This window comes from Ammospiza nelsoni, chromosome 1 (assembly GCF_027579445.1).
Source record: "Ammospiza nelsoni isolate bAmmNel1 chromosome 1, bAmmNel1.pri, whole genome shotgun sequence".
In the NCBI taxonomy this organism is placed as follows: domain Eukaryota; kingdom Metazoa; phylum Chordata; class Aves; order Passeriformes; family Passerellidae; genus Ammospiza; species Ammospiza nelsoni.
The window spans coordinates 83,558,144-83,573,200 of NC_080633.1; the positions used below are offsets into that span (position 1 = coordinate 83,558,144).

A 15,057-nucleotide genomic window follows, 5' to 3' on the forward strand; every position below is an offset into this window, starting at 1 on the left:
GGATAAAGGGCAGGCAGTGTGAGGCACTGCAAGGAACAGGGAGTACTGGGGAGGGCACTGGTACTTCCAAAAAGAAACTTGGGATGGAGATGAGGACTGGCAGGAACTAGGAGCACTGTAAAGGAACTGGGAGCACTGGAGAAGAATGGGAGAAGATGAGATCACCAAGGATGGACTTTGGATGGGGCTGACTGGGAGCACTGGAGAGGAACTGGAAGCATTGAGAGGGAACTCTAGATAATGGAAGCACTGAGGATGGACTTGGGATGGGCCAGCTGGGAGGGGTGGGAGCATTGGAGAGGAACTGGGAGCACTGTGGAGGAATGAAGGAGTTGGGTTGACCAGGAGGAAGTGGTAGATGTGGAGAAGAACAGGGAATGATGGGTTCACCAAGGAAAGAGCTGCAATGGGGTCAGCTGGGAGGAAGTGGCAGCACTTGGAGGGTCTGATCCTTCCTACCCCACCCAGCCCTGTCCAGCGCCACCATGCCTGATGTGGAGATGGCTGAATTTGGGGAGGCCGCCCCCTACCTCCGCAAGTCGGAGAAGGAACGGCTGGCTGCCCAGACCCGCCCCTTTGACCTGAAGAAGGACATCTTCGTCCCTGATGAAAAGGAGGAATATGTCAAGGCCACCATTGTCAGCCGTGAGGGCTCCAAGATCACTGCTGAGACCGAACATGGCAAGGTGGGGGGACCCCAGCCACTCCTGGGACACCAGAATATTCCACATGGGACACAAAGAACCCAACCCACCTTCTATAGAACCCAAGAAACATCTAGATCCCAGCCTTCTCCAGCACCCACTGGATGCTCAGATTCCACAGCATCTTCTCTAGAACCCAGGAAATACCTAGACCCTGCTCCACCTTTCCCAGAACCCACTGGACAGTTAGACCCCATCCAACCTCCTCTATTACCCCAGAGACACACAAAACATCTTCTCTATTACTTGAGGGACACCTAGACCTCCTCTGGCTCTCAAGTGAACACTCAGATGCCCAGCTCCCAGCCCTTTGGGAGGGAACAACTGGGGCAACTGCTTGCCCTGTGTTCCTGCTCCATGGGGTCCTCCTTACCTTGAGCAGACAGTGACGGTCAAGGAGGACCAGATCATGCAGCAGAACCCTCCCAAGTTCGACAAGATTGAGGACATGGCCATGCTGACTTTCCTCCACGAGCCCGCCGTCCTTTACAACCTCAAGGACCGCTACGCATCTTGGATGATCTATGTGAGTTGTGAACCCATGAGGTTCTTCAGACCCCATCCAGAACTCAGATGCCCCTGCTGCAGACCCATTGGGCCACAGAGGTGCAAGATATTCCTTCTCCAGATCTCATGGTTTACCTCTAACTGGGATGATCCTTCTTTACATCCCTTGAGCTACCCAAATCCAAGATATCCCCAACCCTTTGGGTCACTAAAAACCACCATGTCCCTTCTCCAGATCACATGGGCCACCCAGAACTGGGACATACTCTCTCCAGACCTCTTTGGTCCCCCATATCCAATATGTCCCATCTCCAGACCTGAAGGGTCCCATCTCCTGACCACAGGGGTCATCTAAACCCAAGATATTGCCTAGCCACAGGAGGTTACTTCTGCAGACCTCTTGGACCACCTGGTAGGGTGGCACCTTCTGACTCTGACCCACCTGCTCCTTTCTCCAGACCTACTCAGGGCTCTTCTGTGTGACCGTCAACCCCTATAAGTGGTTGCCTGTCTACAATGCCGAGGTGGTGGCTGCCTACCGGGGAAAGAAGCGGAGTGAAGCTCCGCCCCACATCTTCTCCATCTCTGACAATGCCTACCAGAACATGCTAACAGGTAGGGGGTCATGGGGACCCCATGACCATATTCCCTGATCCTTTTTGGGGAGCAGGAGAGGTGGGGCAGAGCCAAGATGAGCTTCAGAACCTCATGTTTCTTCTCTTTATCCCACCAGATCGGGAGAACCAATCCATCCTCATCACGTGAGTAATCTCATATGTAAACACTGTCTTAATCCTGCTCACAGCTAAGACCCCCCCACCTGGCACACAGCCCCTCCCCTTCCCTCTTGAAGTCATGCCCACTGGCCAACCCTGTATCACTACACGGTCCATTATCCATCCCTCCCTCCCCAGTGAGTTCCCACCCCCAGCATCATAGCACCTGTATCCAACCATTGCTCTCCTTGGCTACCTTCAGCGGAGAATCCGGGGCGGGGAAGACTGTGAACACCAAGAGGGTCATTCAGTACTTTGCTGTCATCGCTGCCATCGGTGACCGTGGCAAGAAGGAGGCAGGGGCCCCGGGCAAGGTAAGGGCAGTAGGTGGGGCATGACACCCTGGGGTGTGGCCAACATTCTGCCGCCTGTCTGTCCAACCAATGACACAATCGACCACCCAAACAATTACTGAACGAAACACCCAAAAATCCAACCAACCAACCATCTATCCAACCTTCCATTCATCTGTCCTATCCCCATCCAACCAACTAACCGTTTCTCCATCCACCCATGGTATCAACACACATCCCTGTCCACCAACCCGACCACCTGCTAAACCTTCACTGTGTTCTCCCATTCATTTAAACCTCACACCCTTCATTCCCTGCACCTTAGTGTGAGAACCCCCCTGACACTGTCCCACTCCATCCAGGGCACCCTGGAGGACCAAATCATCCAGGCCAACCCTGCCTTGGAAGCCTTCGGCAATGCCAAAACTGTCCGGAATGACAACTCATCCCGATTTGTGAGTGTTGGGGGTGGTGTCTGTAAGGAAGAGTCTAGGGGGTAGAGTCTGTGGGGAAGGGTCTGTGGGTTGGGGTGTCCTGGGAAAAGGTGGCCACCTCCACCTCCTTCCACTATTCTTCCAGGGGAAGTTTATCCGGATCCATTTTGGGGCCACTGGGAAGTTGGCATCAGCTGACATTGAGACCTGTGAGTAGGTTGAGGGCTCCATGAGAGGACATCTTATTGTCCACCATGCCTTCCTCTATCTCTCCATCCACCTGTCCATCCTTCTCCTCATGCCACCATCCATCTACCCTTCCATATCCTCAAGCCTCCCTCCATTCATCCATCTGACCCTCTATCTCCTCATCCCAAATTCCACTCCTCTTCATTCCCATCCCAGACCTCCTGGAGAAGTCCCGTGTGATCTTCCAGCTGAAGGCTGAAAGAAACTACCACATTTACTACCAGATCCTCTCCAATAAGAAGCCAGAGCTGCTGGGTGAGCTATGCTCCCAACTTGATGCCATAAATACCTGATCCCACACCCCTTTTGGGACCTGCCTGTCCCAACCTCTTTTTCTCCTTTCAGACATGATGCTGGTGACCAACAACCCCTATGACTATGCCTTCATCTCCCAAGGAGAGACCACAGTTCCATCCATTGATGATGGGGAGGAGCTCCTGGCCACGGATGTAAGATGGGAGGCCATCAGTCAGTGTGCATGTGTCTCTGTGGGCTGTAGAAGATCTTGAACACATTTTTGTCCCACAGAGTGCCTTTGATGTCCTGGGATTCACTCCAGAGGAGAAGAATTCCATCTATAAACTGACAGGAGCCATCATGCACTTCGGCAACATGAAGTTCAAGCAGAAACAACGCGAAGAGCAGGCAGAACCAGATGGCACAGAAGGTTGGGTCCAACCAAGGTTGAGGTGGAAACTGGGGTGAACTTCATGATCCTTCCAGATTCATATTTTCACTTCTTCATCCTCAGAGGCAGACAAGTCAGCTTACCTAATGGGGCTGAACTCAGCTGATCTTCTCAAGGGGTTGTGCCACCCTCGGGTCAAGGTGGGCAATGAGTATGTCACCAAGGGGCAAAATGTCCAGCAGGTGAGTAGGACATCACAAAATATCTTCCTTTTGGGGCAAAATGGTGCCATCTCCAGCAAGGAGAACACCAAGAGGCCCAATCACTGGTGGAGCATCCTTCTTCCAGGTGATTTATGCTGTTGGAGCCTTGGCCAAAGCCGTGTATGAGAAGATGTTCAACTGGATGGTGACCAGGATCAACAATTCACTGGAGACCAAGCAGCCACGGCAGTACTTCATTGGTGTGCTGGACATTGCTGGCTTTGAAATCTTTGATGTAAGCCCTGATTGACTGTGTTGTGTTGACTCCATTGGAAATAGATTTAATCCTACTGGATGGTCAGATGACTTTGTTTACACATGTGTTGACCCTGCTGGGGCTCAGGTTGATCCCGCTGAACATATTAGTTTTTCTGTTGACCCCATTGGCCATCTCCTCTCTCCTTCCCCAGTTCAACAGCTTTGAGCAGCTCTGCATCAACTTCACCAATGAGAAGCTACAGCAGTTTTTCAACCACCACATGTTCGTGCTGGAGCAGGAGGAGTACAAGAAGGAGGGCATTGAGTGGGAGTTCATTGACTTTGGCATGGACCTCCAGGCCTGCATTGACCTCATTGAGAAGGTACCACCTCCCCCAGGGTCTTATGTGGGCTGGGGAAGAGCCCTTTCTGTTGCAGATTGGCAGGAACCCCAAAGTTCCTTGGCAGTTGGGTTGTACTTGCTGTTCACTGTAGTCAACAAGGTCTCTTCTTCCTAGCCCATGGGGATCATGTCCATCCTGGAGGAGGAGTGCATGTTTCCCAAGGCCACAGACATGACCTTCAAGGCCAAGCTCTTTGATAATCACCTGGGCAAGTCTGCCAACTTTGGGAAGCCACGCAATGTCAAGGGGAAGCAAGAGGCCCACTTTGCCCTTATCCACTATGCTGGCACAGTGGACTACAACATCATCGGGTGGCTGCAGAAGAACAAGGATCCTCTCAATGAGACGGTTGTGGGGCTCTACCAGAAATCAGCCCTGAAGCTCTTGGCCAACCTCTTTGCCAACTATGCTGGGGCTGATGCACGTAAGAGGAACCCCTTTCCTCAGCATCTGGGGTTCTTTCCACCCTGTCCCTGTCCTATCTCATCCTCTCTTCTTCTCCAACAGCTGTGGAGAAGGGGAAAGGAGCTAAGAAGAAAGGTTCTTCCTTCCAAACTGTCTCTGCCCTGCATCGGGTGAGCGTTCAAGGGTTATTGATGGACCCCAGGGTGTGTGGGCATGAAAAATATGTCCCAGGGCAAGGGATAAACCTTGCTGGGACAGGCTGGGGGGATGTCTTCATTACCTTCATCATCTCCCCCTCCATTTTTCAGGAGAATCTCAACAAGCTGATGACCAACCTGCGGTCTACCCACCCTCATTTCGTCCGCTGCATCATCCCCAATGAGACTAAGTCTCCTGGTGAGTCAGTCCCTGAGGGTTGCTCCAGAGGACCCTGTGGGGCTCTGGCCAAAGGTGGTGGTGGGGAGCAGTGCTCTGGGGCAGGCCTTGACTCACCAGTCTTGATAACCTACCAGGTGTGATGAACAACCCCCTGGTAATGCACCAGCTTCGCTGCAACGGGGTGCTAGAGGGCATCCGCATCTGCCGCAAGGGCTTCCCCAATCGCATCCTCTATGGGGACTTCCGACAGCGGTAGGCACAGAGGAGAAAATGTGGGGATGGGGTGGACAACCCCACTGGGACCGAATTCAGATGTTTCCTGTCCTCTCTGGTCACCAGGTACCGCATCTTGAACCCTGCTGCTATCCCTGAGGGGCAGTTCATTGACAGTCGCAAAGGCGCTGAGAAGCTCCTGGGATCCCTTGATATTGACCACAACCAATACAAATTTGGACACACCAAGGTGAGGTCACTTGATCTCAGTTCTGGTGGTCCCATCATTCACAAGGTTTTCATGGTGGGACCAGATGGACTCTATGGTCCCATCATCTGCTTGTCCACCTGCCCATCTGAGCTCCCTCCATCCACATCACCACCCATCCCTCCATCCTGCCTTCAAATGCCAGCAGCACTTATCTTCTTCATCTTTCCTCAAAGGTCTTCTTCAAGGCTGGGCTGCTGGGGCTGCTGGAGGAGATGAGGGATGAGCGCCTGGCCCGGATCATGACTCGCTTGCAAGCCCAAGTCCGTGGTTTCCTGTCCCGTCAGGAGTTCAAGAAGATCCTAGAGCGCAGGTAGGTGGTGAGATGGAGATGGTGTTGCATCCATGTTGAGTGGAAGCCCTTGGTGACCCACGTCTTGATGTGGCTTCTCCAGAGACTCATTGCTGGTGATCCAGTGGAACATCAGGGCCTTCATGGGGGTGAAGAACTGGCCTTGGATGAAACTCTACTTCAAGATCAAGCCCTTGTTGAAGAGTGCCGAGACAGAGAAAGAGATGCAGGTAGGACAGGGCCATGGGTAGGGAAGGTGGGTGGGTGGATTGAGAGAGGAAATGGTAGGTGGGGACAAAAAGGAAGAAATGAGATTTATGTGGCACCTTTGTGTCTCCCACAGAACATGAAAGAAGAGTTTGGGCGGTTGAAGGAGGCCTTAGAGAAGTCAGAAGCCCGGCGGAAGGAGCTAGAGGAGAAGATGGTCTCCATGCTGCAGGAGAAGAATGACCTTCAGCTCCAAGTGCAGGCTGTGAGTGACCTAGATATCCCAGCCCTATGCTCCTTTTTCATTCATCTCAAACCAAGCTTATCCCTTTCAGGAGCAAGACAACCTGGCTGATGCTGAGGAGCGCTGTGACCAGCTGATCAAGAACAAAATCCAGCTGGAGGCCAAGGTGAAGGAGATGACTGAGCGGATGGAGGATGAGGAGGAGATGAATGCTGAGTTGACAGCAAAGAAAAGAAAGCTGGAGGATGAATGCTCAGAGCTGAAGAAGGACATTGATGACCTGGAATTGTCATTGGCCAAGGTGGAAAAGGAGAAACACGCCACTGAGAACAAGGTGAGGGTGGGGAGACATCTTGACCTCAAACTGTGGAGAACTGAGCTGACTCAAGCCAAAGTGAATAGAGTCTGGTGAAGACCCAAGGCTGGCTGAGTTGGGTTGCCAAGAATCAAAGCTGTTTGGGGTGCCAAATTCAAGCTGGAGGGTCATGAAACCCAAAACTTGGGTTGGATTGTGATAATGCAAGACTGGATGAATTTCATCACCAAGAACCAAGGCTGGTTGTGTTTCCTGCATCCCCTGACTTAGACCCAGCTTCACAAAGAGCAAGAACAACCTCCTGTCTCTTATCCTACCTCTGGTACCAAGCTGGAGGCTGATATTTCTCCTCCTGCAGGTCAAGAACCTCACAGAGGAGATGGCCGGGCTGGATGAAACCATTGTCAAGTTAACAAAGGAAAAGAAGGCCCTGCAAGAATCTCACCAGCAAGCACTGGATGATCTGCAGGCAGAGGAAGACAAGGTCAACACATTGACAAAGGCCAAAGTCAAGCTGGAACAGCAAGTGGATGACGTGAGTATAGTCCACAACAGGCACATAACTGGTCCCTTGGGGTGTGGAAGTCCTTCTGGAGTGTGAGTTTGTGGGGGCTGATGGGTGTGTCTCTTTCTCACTGGAAGCTGGAGAGTTCACTGGAGCAAGAGAAGAAGATCCGGATGGACCTGGAACGGGCCAAAAGGAAGCTGGAAGGTGATTTGAAGTTGGCTCAGGAGAATATCATGGACCTGGAGAATGACAAGCAGCAACTGGATGAGAGGCTGAAAAAGTAAGGGCCTGCACGCTTTCTTGTTCTTTACCTCTTAACACCTCTGCTGAGCACTCAGAAGAATGACTTACTGGTGTTTGTCCCCACACCTAGGAAAGACTTTGAGCTCAATGCCCTCAACGCCAGAATCGAGGACGAGCAAGCAGTTGCAGCCCAGCTTCAGAAGAAGCTCAAAGAACTTCAGGTGAGGTGGGCTTCAGGGGTCAAGCAGAAGGAGGAACTGGTCCTCCCCATTATCTTCTTCATATCTTTTTGAGAAGAACCTAAACCTGTATGCCACCCACCTGAGGTCAGAAGCCCATGGCACATCCCCTGTCCCAGAACCTCTCTGTCATTTATTGCCTTGAAATGAATCATGGGCTCCTGGACAGGTTGGCTCTCATGGGACTGAGCTGAACCGATGGTTTAGGAGTACTCAAAGTATGGGGAGCAGCTTGGATAGAATCATCTGAACTGAGCAGACCACCTGGGTTGAATCACGTTCATTCCAATGTCCTTAGGGAAGTTTGTGCTGAGTTGTCTGTTAGTCCAATTAGAATGGACCAATTGGAATGTCCTCAAGACCAGTTGTGTTCAAGAACCTCAAGGTAATTTGAGGAGGTGGAGTGTCTTCAAATAAGGCCAGGTTGATCTGGAGAGCTCAGATCTTGACTAGGTTGAAAAAACTGGAAGGGATCGAGACTGATTGAGGTGAAGGGTCTACAGCTGACTGGGTTGAGCTGAAGAGTCTACAGTTGGTTGGTTTGACTTGAATTGACTTGAAGACTCTCCAGTTTGATTGGCTGAGTTGAGTGGAGGAGTTGGGTGAAACCAAGCCTGCTGAAAACATGTTCATCCCCGGAACACAGGCGCGGATTGAGGAGCTGGAGGAGGAGCTGGAAGCAGAGCGGACAGGAAGAGCCAAGGTGGAGAAGCTGCGCTCAGACCTGTCACGGGAGCTGGAGGAGATCAGCGAGCGGCTGGAAGAGGCGGGTGGTGCCACATCAGTGCAGATCGAGCTCAACAAGAAGCGGGAGGCAGAGTTCCAGAAGATGCGGCGGGACCTGGAGGAGGCTACGCTGCAGCATGAGGCCACGGCTGCTGCGCTGCGCAAGAAGCACGCCGACAGTGTGGCCGAGCTCAGCGAGCAGATCGACAACTTACAGCGCGTCAAACAGAAGCTGGAGAAGGAGAAGAGTGAGCTCAAGCTTGAGCTGGATGATGTTGGCTCCAATATGGAGCAACTCATAAAGGCCAAGGTAGGAAATAGGCCTCCAGCCATGAAGGTACAACACTTCCACTGCCCTTCCTTTCATCCCAACCTTTTATCTTTCTGCCCTTCTGGCTTGTAGGCCAACCTGGAGAAGATGTGCCGTACCATGGAAGATCAGATGAATGAGCACCGGACCAAGTCCGAAGAGGCTCAACGTATGGTCAATGACCTCACCACTCAACGAGCCAAGCTTCAGACTGAGAATGGTGAGGGTCTTGCTATTCCTAACCCAACTGCCTAAATCTTGCCTAGTGGGGTGGCTTTGGGGTGTGTCCTGCAACTGATTATCCGCCATTCCAACTGACAGGTGAGCTCTCCAGGCAGCTGGAGGAGAAGGAAGCCTTCATCAACCAGATGACACGAGGGAAACTCACCTACACTCAACAGCTGGAGGACCTCAAGAGGCAGCTAGAGGAAGAAGTCAAGGTAGGGCTTTGTTGGGGGGTCAGTGAGGCTGAAAGGCACCTCCAGTGCCAAGGATGTAGTTGGTCTGGGATTGAGAAGTGTATCATAAGCCTGCCCTCACAGCAGGTGAAAATTAATTGAGAGTCCTCAGAAATTCAGTAGTGCTAGTGAGTTACAGGGAGGTTGGATTTGTTGGGTTTGGTTGGATTGGATCGTTGGTAACCAGGTAGCTGGAGTTGGAGAATGCCAGCTCAACTTGATATAGACCCAACCTCTCCTCACCTTGTAACTCTTTCCCCTCCCAGGCCAAGAATGCACTGGCCCATGCCCTGCAGTCAGCCCGGCATGACTGTGACCTTCTGAGGGAGCAGTATGAGGAGGAGACAGAGGCCAAGGCTGAGCTCCAGCGCTCACTCTCCAAGGCCAACTCTGAGGTGGCACAGTGGAGGACCAAGTATGAGACAGATGCCATCCAGCGCACTGAGGAACTGGAGGAGGCCAAGTGAGTCATCTCCTCATGAAGGAAACTTCTGTGGGGCATGGGCGAGTGGAGACTCTTCTACAGTACAAGGATCCAGAGAAAGTATAATAATCTGGAGATGGTAGAGGAGACCCAGAGGAGAGCCTCAGCCAACCAGTGGGTGGAAGAAGGTTTGAGTTGGCCCACTTGGTCCATGGGTCACCACAGCCAGGTTTTCTCCCACATCAGGAAGAAGCTGGCCCAGCGGCTGCAGGAGGCTGAGGAGGCGGTGGAGGCGGTCAATGCCAAGTGTTCCTCCCTGGAGAAGACCAAACACCGGCTGCAAAATGAGATTGAAGATCTCATGGCAGACCTGGAGCGGTCAAATGCAGCAGCAGCTGCATTGGACAAGAAGCAGAGAAACTTTGACAAGGTGAGAGGACCAAGAAATGATGGAAGGAGAAGGGTGGAAGGGGGTAGAGAAATGTGTGAATCAAAAAAAGGCAGGAGAAGTCAAAAAGAAAGCTGAACAGCTTTCAAGGGCCATTCTTTAGCAGAACCTCAAGTCCCTTTCAGGAGAGGATTGGGGAAAGGAGGAAGAGGATGGAAAGAGGGGTCTTCATGGGCAGAGCAGCAGCTGAGCAGGTGATGTCTTCATAGATCTTGTCTGAGTGGAAGCAGAAGTTTGAAGAGTCACAGGTGGAGCTGGAGGCATCGCAGAAAGAGGCCAGGTCCCTCAGCACTGAGCTCTTCAAGCTGAAAAATGCTTATGAGGAGTCACTTGATCACTTAGAGACTTTAAAGAGGGAAAACAAGAATCTCCAAGGTGAGACTGTGGTCTTTCCCTACCCACCTTTTTGTATTCCACCACTTTCCACCAAGTCTGATCGGTTAACATCTGGGCAGAGGAGATCTCAGACCTGACGGAGCAGCTGGGTGGCAGCCACAAGACCATCCACGAATTGGAGAAGGTCCGGAAGCAGCTGGATGCTGAGAAACTGGAGCTCCAAGCTGCACTGGAGGAGGCTGAGGTGGGCCAAATCACATCTCCATGAGTCCCATGTTGTCCAAGTCCTTTCTGTTGCTCACTAATTTCTCTTTGTATCCACCAGGCCTCTCTGGAGCATGAGGAGGGAAAGATCCTGAGGGCCCAACTGGAGTTCAACCAGGTCAAGGCAGACTATGAGCGCAAGCTGGCTGAGAAGGATGAGGAGATGGAGCAGGCCAAGCGCAACCACCTGCGGGTGGTGGACTCACTGCAGACCTCTCTGGATGCTGAGACCCGGAGCCGCAACGAGGCCCTGAGGCTGAAGAAGAAGATGGAGGGTGACCTCAATGAGATGGAGATTCAGCTCAGCCATGCCAACCGTGTGGCTGCTGAAGCTCAGAAGCAAGTCAAGACACTGCAGGGCTGCCTCAAGGTACCCATAAGACTTCTATCCCATAAGCATGTTGACATGTAGTAGGTCCCACCACCCCAGAGGGGAAGAAAAGTAGACCTTGAGTCACTTCCCCACCATTCCCACTCACTCTCTTCCCCCATGCCACCTTGTAGGACACCCAACTGCAGCTGGATGACATGGTACGTGTCAATGAGGACCTGAAGGAGAATATTGCCATTGTGGAGAGGAGAAACAACCTTCTCCAGTCAGAGCTGGAGGAGCTGCGGGCAGTGGTGGAACAGACTGAGAGGGCCCGCAAGTTGGCTGAGCAGGAGCTGATTGAGGCCAGTGAGAGGGTCCAGCTTCTCCACTCACAGGTGAGACATCACATACCTTCAAGGACAGAGGTCACCTCCATCCAATGGATGTGGGCTTCTAATGGGTTGAGTTACCAAGATCTCCAGATCCTTTAAGCCGGCAGAGTTGGAAGGGAGTTGGGGGGCATTAAGTACTGGGGGCTTGAAGAAGGATGGGCCAGCAGATCAAGAGATGCCTCCTGAGATCCTATCCTCTAACTCCAGAACACCAGCCTCATCAACCAGAAGAAGAAGATGGAGGCTGACATTTCCCAGCTGCAGACAGAGGTGGAAGAGGCCATCCAGGAGTGCAGGAATGCTGAGGAGAAGGCCAAGAAGGCCATCACTGATGTGAGTGCCATGGTGGGACTAACATCTAGGACACCTTCCTCTGGAGGGTGATGGAGAGCATGCTTTGGTCCTCCTTCTCTGCTTGCTTCTCTCCTTGTGCAGGCAGCCATGATGGCAGAGGAGCTGAAGAAGGAGCAGGACACCAGCGCCCATCTGGAGCGGATGAAGAAGAACATGGAGCAGACCATCAAGGACCTGCAGATGAGGCTGGATGAGGCCGAGCAGCTGGCCCTGAAAGGGGGCAAGAAGCAGCTGCAGAAGCTGGAGGCTCGTGTGCGGGAGCTGGAGAATGAGCTGGAGGCTGAGCAGAAGCGCCATGCCGAGAGTGTTAAGGGTCTCCGCAAGTCCGAGCGTCGCGTCAAGGAACTCAGCTACCAGGTGGGTAGTCTGAGCTGGTGCTGGAGGTCATCCACTCTCCCTGTGGCCTCAGAGCCTTATGTCCCATGCTGTACATGACCTAGAACATGGCTGACCTGCTGGCCAGAGAGACACTGATAATCTAGACCACCCACTGCGTGTATGCCCAATACTGTAGTGGGATCCAGAATATTGTCTGGGTCATGAGCCACCCAGGCCACCTCTCAGTGTCCCAGCATCCATGGGGTCTCTGCATGATCCAAGACCTCAGGTGGGACCTCATCAGGGCCAAGAAGATACCTTCACAAAGGGAGACAACCCACCTTCTACCCCACAGTTGAGGCCACCCGCAGACCTAGAGAGGCTCCACTCCCCAAGAACATCATTAACTGTCTCCTGACCCTCACTGATCTTGTGGTGATTCAAAGCACAGGTAGTAGGATCATGTCCTGACCCACATGTGTCTCACCCCACAGACGGAAGAGGACCGCAAGAACCTGGTCCGGCTCCAAGACCTTGTGGACAAGCTCCAAATGAAGGTCAAGGCCTACAAGAGACAGGCAGAGGAGGCGGTGAGCACTGGAGGGACATCTGTGGGACCACCCCCCAGGAGGGGACACTTTGGAATTGGGGTGTGGGAGAGGATGTGGGGAGTAGTAGGGGACCCTAGGGTGGTCACGGGGTGGGGTATCAGGGGGTGAGGAGAGTAGGTCAAGAGAAAGTGGGTGGGTGGTGACATGTGGAGATGGTGGTGGGAAGGATGGATGGATGGATGGATGGATGGATGGATGGATGGATGGATGGATGGATGGATGGATGGATGTTGTGTTAAGGAGATGGTTGGGTGGCTGGAAGATGGGATGTCTGGAAGGACAGGTGGGTCCATGGTGGGTCAGATGGAGCAATAAGATAGGATGGAGTGACAGCTGGCAAGGTGGCAGGAGGCCAGACAGAGCTGTATGGGAGCCTCACTGGTGTGCCTGCACCCTCAGGAGGAACAGGCCAACTCCAACCTGGCCAAGTTCCGCAAGGCGCAGCACGAGCTGGATGAGGCAGAGGAGCGTGCCGACATCGCCGAGTCCCAGGTCAACAAGCTGCGGGCCAAGAGCCGCGACATTGGAGCCAAGGTGGGACTTTCCCCTGCCCTACAGCCCTACAGCTGCCTCATGGCTGCCCCACAACTTCCTCATGTTCACAGTCACTTTTTCTCATTCTCCATCAGAAGGGACTCAATGAAGAGTGAAGCTCTGGACCCCCAGCAATATCCTCTGGACCACCAAGTGGCCCACCCCCATTCCCAGCCCCCTAACCTTGGTCAGCCAATAAAAAGCATTGAGCAGCATCAGTTTTTGTGGGGCTGTGTTTGTGTGGGGAGGGTGCGGTTTCCCCATGGTATGGCACACAAAAAGATGTCTGTAGCCCACACAAGATCACCAACCAGTGTGCAGCACAGTGTGCCCCACAGCATGATGCAACCAGACCCACAGTGCAATGTGATGTGAACCATGAGCTCGACCTTGAGCTGCTGCCTCACAGTGTGTCCACTGTGGGGCAGATACTCTATCTGCCCCATGGTGTTCTGTAACCTCAACCTGCTCCACAGCAGCCTAGATCCATGTGGGGGGAGACACATCTGGGGACAGATGTGAGAGTGGGGAGGACCCCAGGATGTGGCGGACAGCATCTGGGATCCCCACATGAGGGACAGAGCCTCAGTGGACCCCTCGGGCACGTTCTGGTTCCTGAGGTTGCACCTTCTCCTGCTGCAGGTGCTGAGGTCCCTCTGTCCTGGCCTCAGTGCTCCCCTAGCCACCAGCTGTTCTGTCCCACTGCACCCCATGTCCCACAGCCCCCCATTCCCTACTGACCTGTCCCTCCATTGCTCTGGACTTGCCATCTATCACCCACTACCTCTTTGCCCACCAGCCCTGCGTCCTCCATCTCCCACAGTCCTTCTGCCTTCTTAATGTCCCCCTGGACCCTGCAAGTTCTCTATGTCCCATTGTCCCTCTGTCTCCTGCCTGTCCCTCCCCACCAAATCCTCTGTCCCTCCCCCATTCCCCCTCACCCTCCCTCTCGCCGTCCATCTGTCGCTGCTCCATCCTCCCGGTCCTGGCGGCGCCGCAGGAGGGACCCCAGGGGACCCCGGCTCCCCTCCCCCGGCGAGCTCGGGCAGAGGGAGGGTGGGGAAATGTCTCTGTGGGGCCTTATGGGGACTCTATGGGGCGCTAAAAAGACTCTATGGAGATCTGTGGAGACTCTCTGTGGCTCCATGGAACAATTATGGGGCTCTGTAAGGGCTCTGTGGGGCAGAGGAAGGGGTCTGTGGGGCAGGAGACGGGGATCTGTGGGGCAAAATGGGGAGGTGGGGACCTCCCCGCCCGCGGGAATGTGTCACCTCGCGGGAACACTTGTCACCTCCTTGATGACAAAGTGGACACGGTGTTCGGGGACTGCTGCCAGACCCCCCCGTCCCTCAGACCCCTGGCAGCCCCACGGCGCCTCACTGGAGAGGAGGGGACGAGATAACAATCTTCCCCCCTCTCCGGTCGTGTCCCAATATAGACCTGGCAGGGCAGAGCTGTCACCACCCCACGGGTGACAGGACATTGGCCAGGGACCCAGGCATCCCGGCCCCATAGGCACCCCCTCCACACAGGTCCCTGGAGTCCCAGCCCCATACATCCCCTCCATGCACAAAGAACCCAGGGCGGCATCTGGGCTCCGTAGATCTCACGCACACAAGAAACCCAGGCATCTGGGACCCATGGAATTATCACAAACGCCACCAAAGCGCCCTGGTCCCCAGAGATCACACACACACACACACACACACACACACACACAAAGGACCCTGGCACCTAGGCTCCCTAGTTCCCGCCCCCTGGCCCCCCACACCAGAGTTCCAGACATCTGGGCTCCACAGA

The 15,057-nt window shown here is 53.7% G+C and overlaps 1 protein-coding gene across 2 annotated transcripts; it reads left to right on the plus strand.

Annotated features, from left to right (window-relative positions):
• The first annotated feature begins 485 nt into the window (after positions 1-485).
• LOC132072204 (myosin-7) lies at positions 486-13,472 on the plus strand. 2 transcript variants are annotated; one of them, XM_059470316.1, is made up of 39 exons: positions 486-686; positions 1,087-1,230; positions 1,670-1,826; positions 1,945-1,972; positions 2,190-2,301; positions 2,643-2,735; positions 2,860-2,923; positions 3,120-3,218; positions 3,309-3,412; positions 3,492-3,630; positions 3,715-3,833; positions 3,940-4,089; positions 4,265-4,435; positions 4,571-4,880; positions 4,964-5,031; positions 5,170-5,257; positions 5,374-5,491; positions 5,579-5,702; positions 5,897-6,033; positions 6,116-6,242; positions 6,356-6,484; positions 6,555-6,797; positions 7,138-7,314; positions 7,422-7,567; positions 7,661-7,751; positions 8,416-8,805; positions 8,899-9,025; positions 9,127-9,245; positions 9,530-9,726; positions 9,934-10,117; positions 10,345-10,510; positions 10,591-10,715; positions 10,797-11,105; positions 11,240-11,443; positions 11,648-11,773; positions 11,876-12,151; positions 12,607-12,702; positions 13,123-13,257; positions 13,353-13,472. In XM_059470316.1, exons 1-39 carry the CDS (start codon positions 486-488, stop codon positions 13,371-13,373), a joined length of 5,814 nt encoding a protein of 1,937 aa, XP_059326299.1. In that variant the 3' UTR covers positions 13,374-13,472. The 2 variants fall into 2 exon arrangements, with proteins under 2 accessions (XP_059326299.1, XP_059326308.1); XM_059470325.1 differs by having other exon boundaries at positions 13,356-13,472.
• Positions 13,473-15,057: the final 1,585 nt, after the last annotated feature.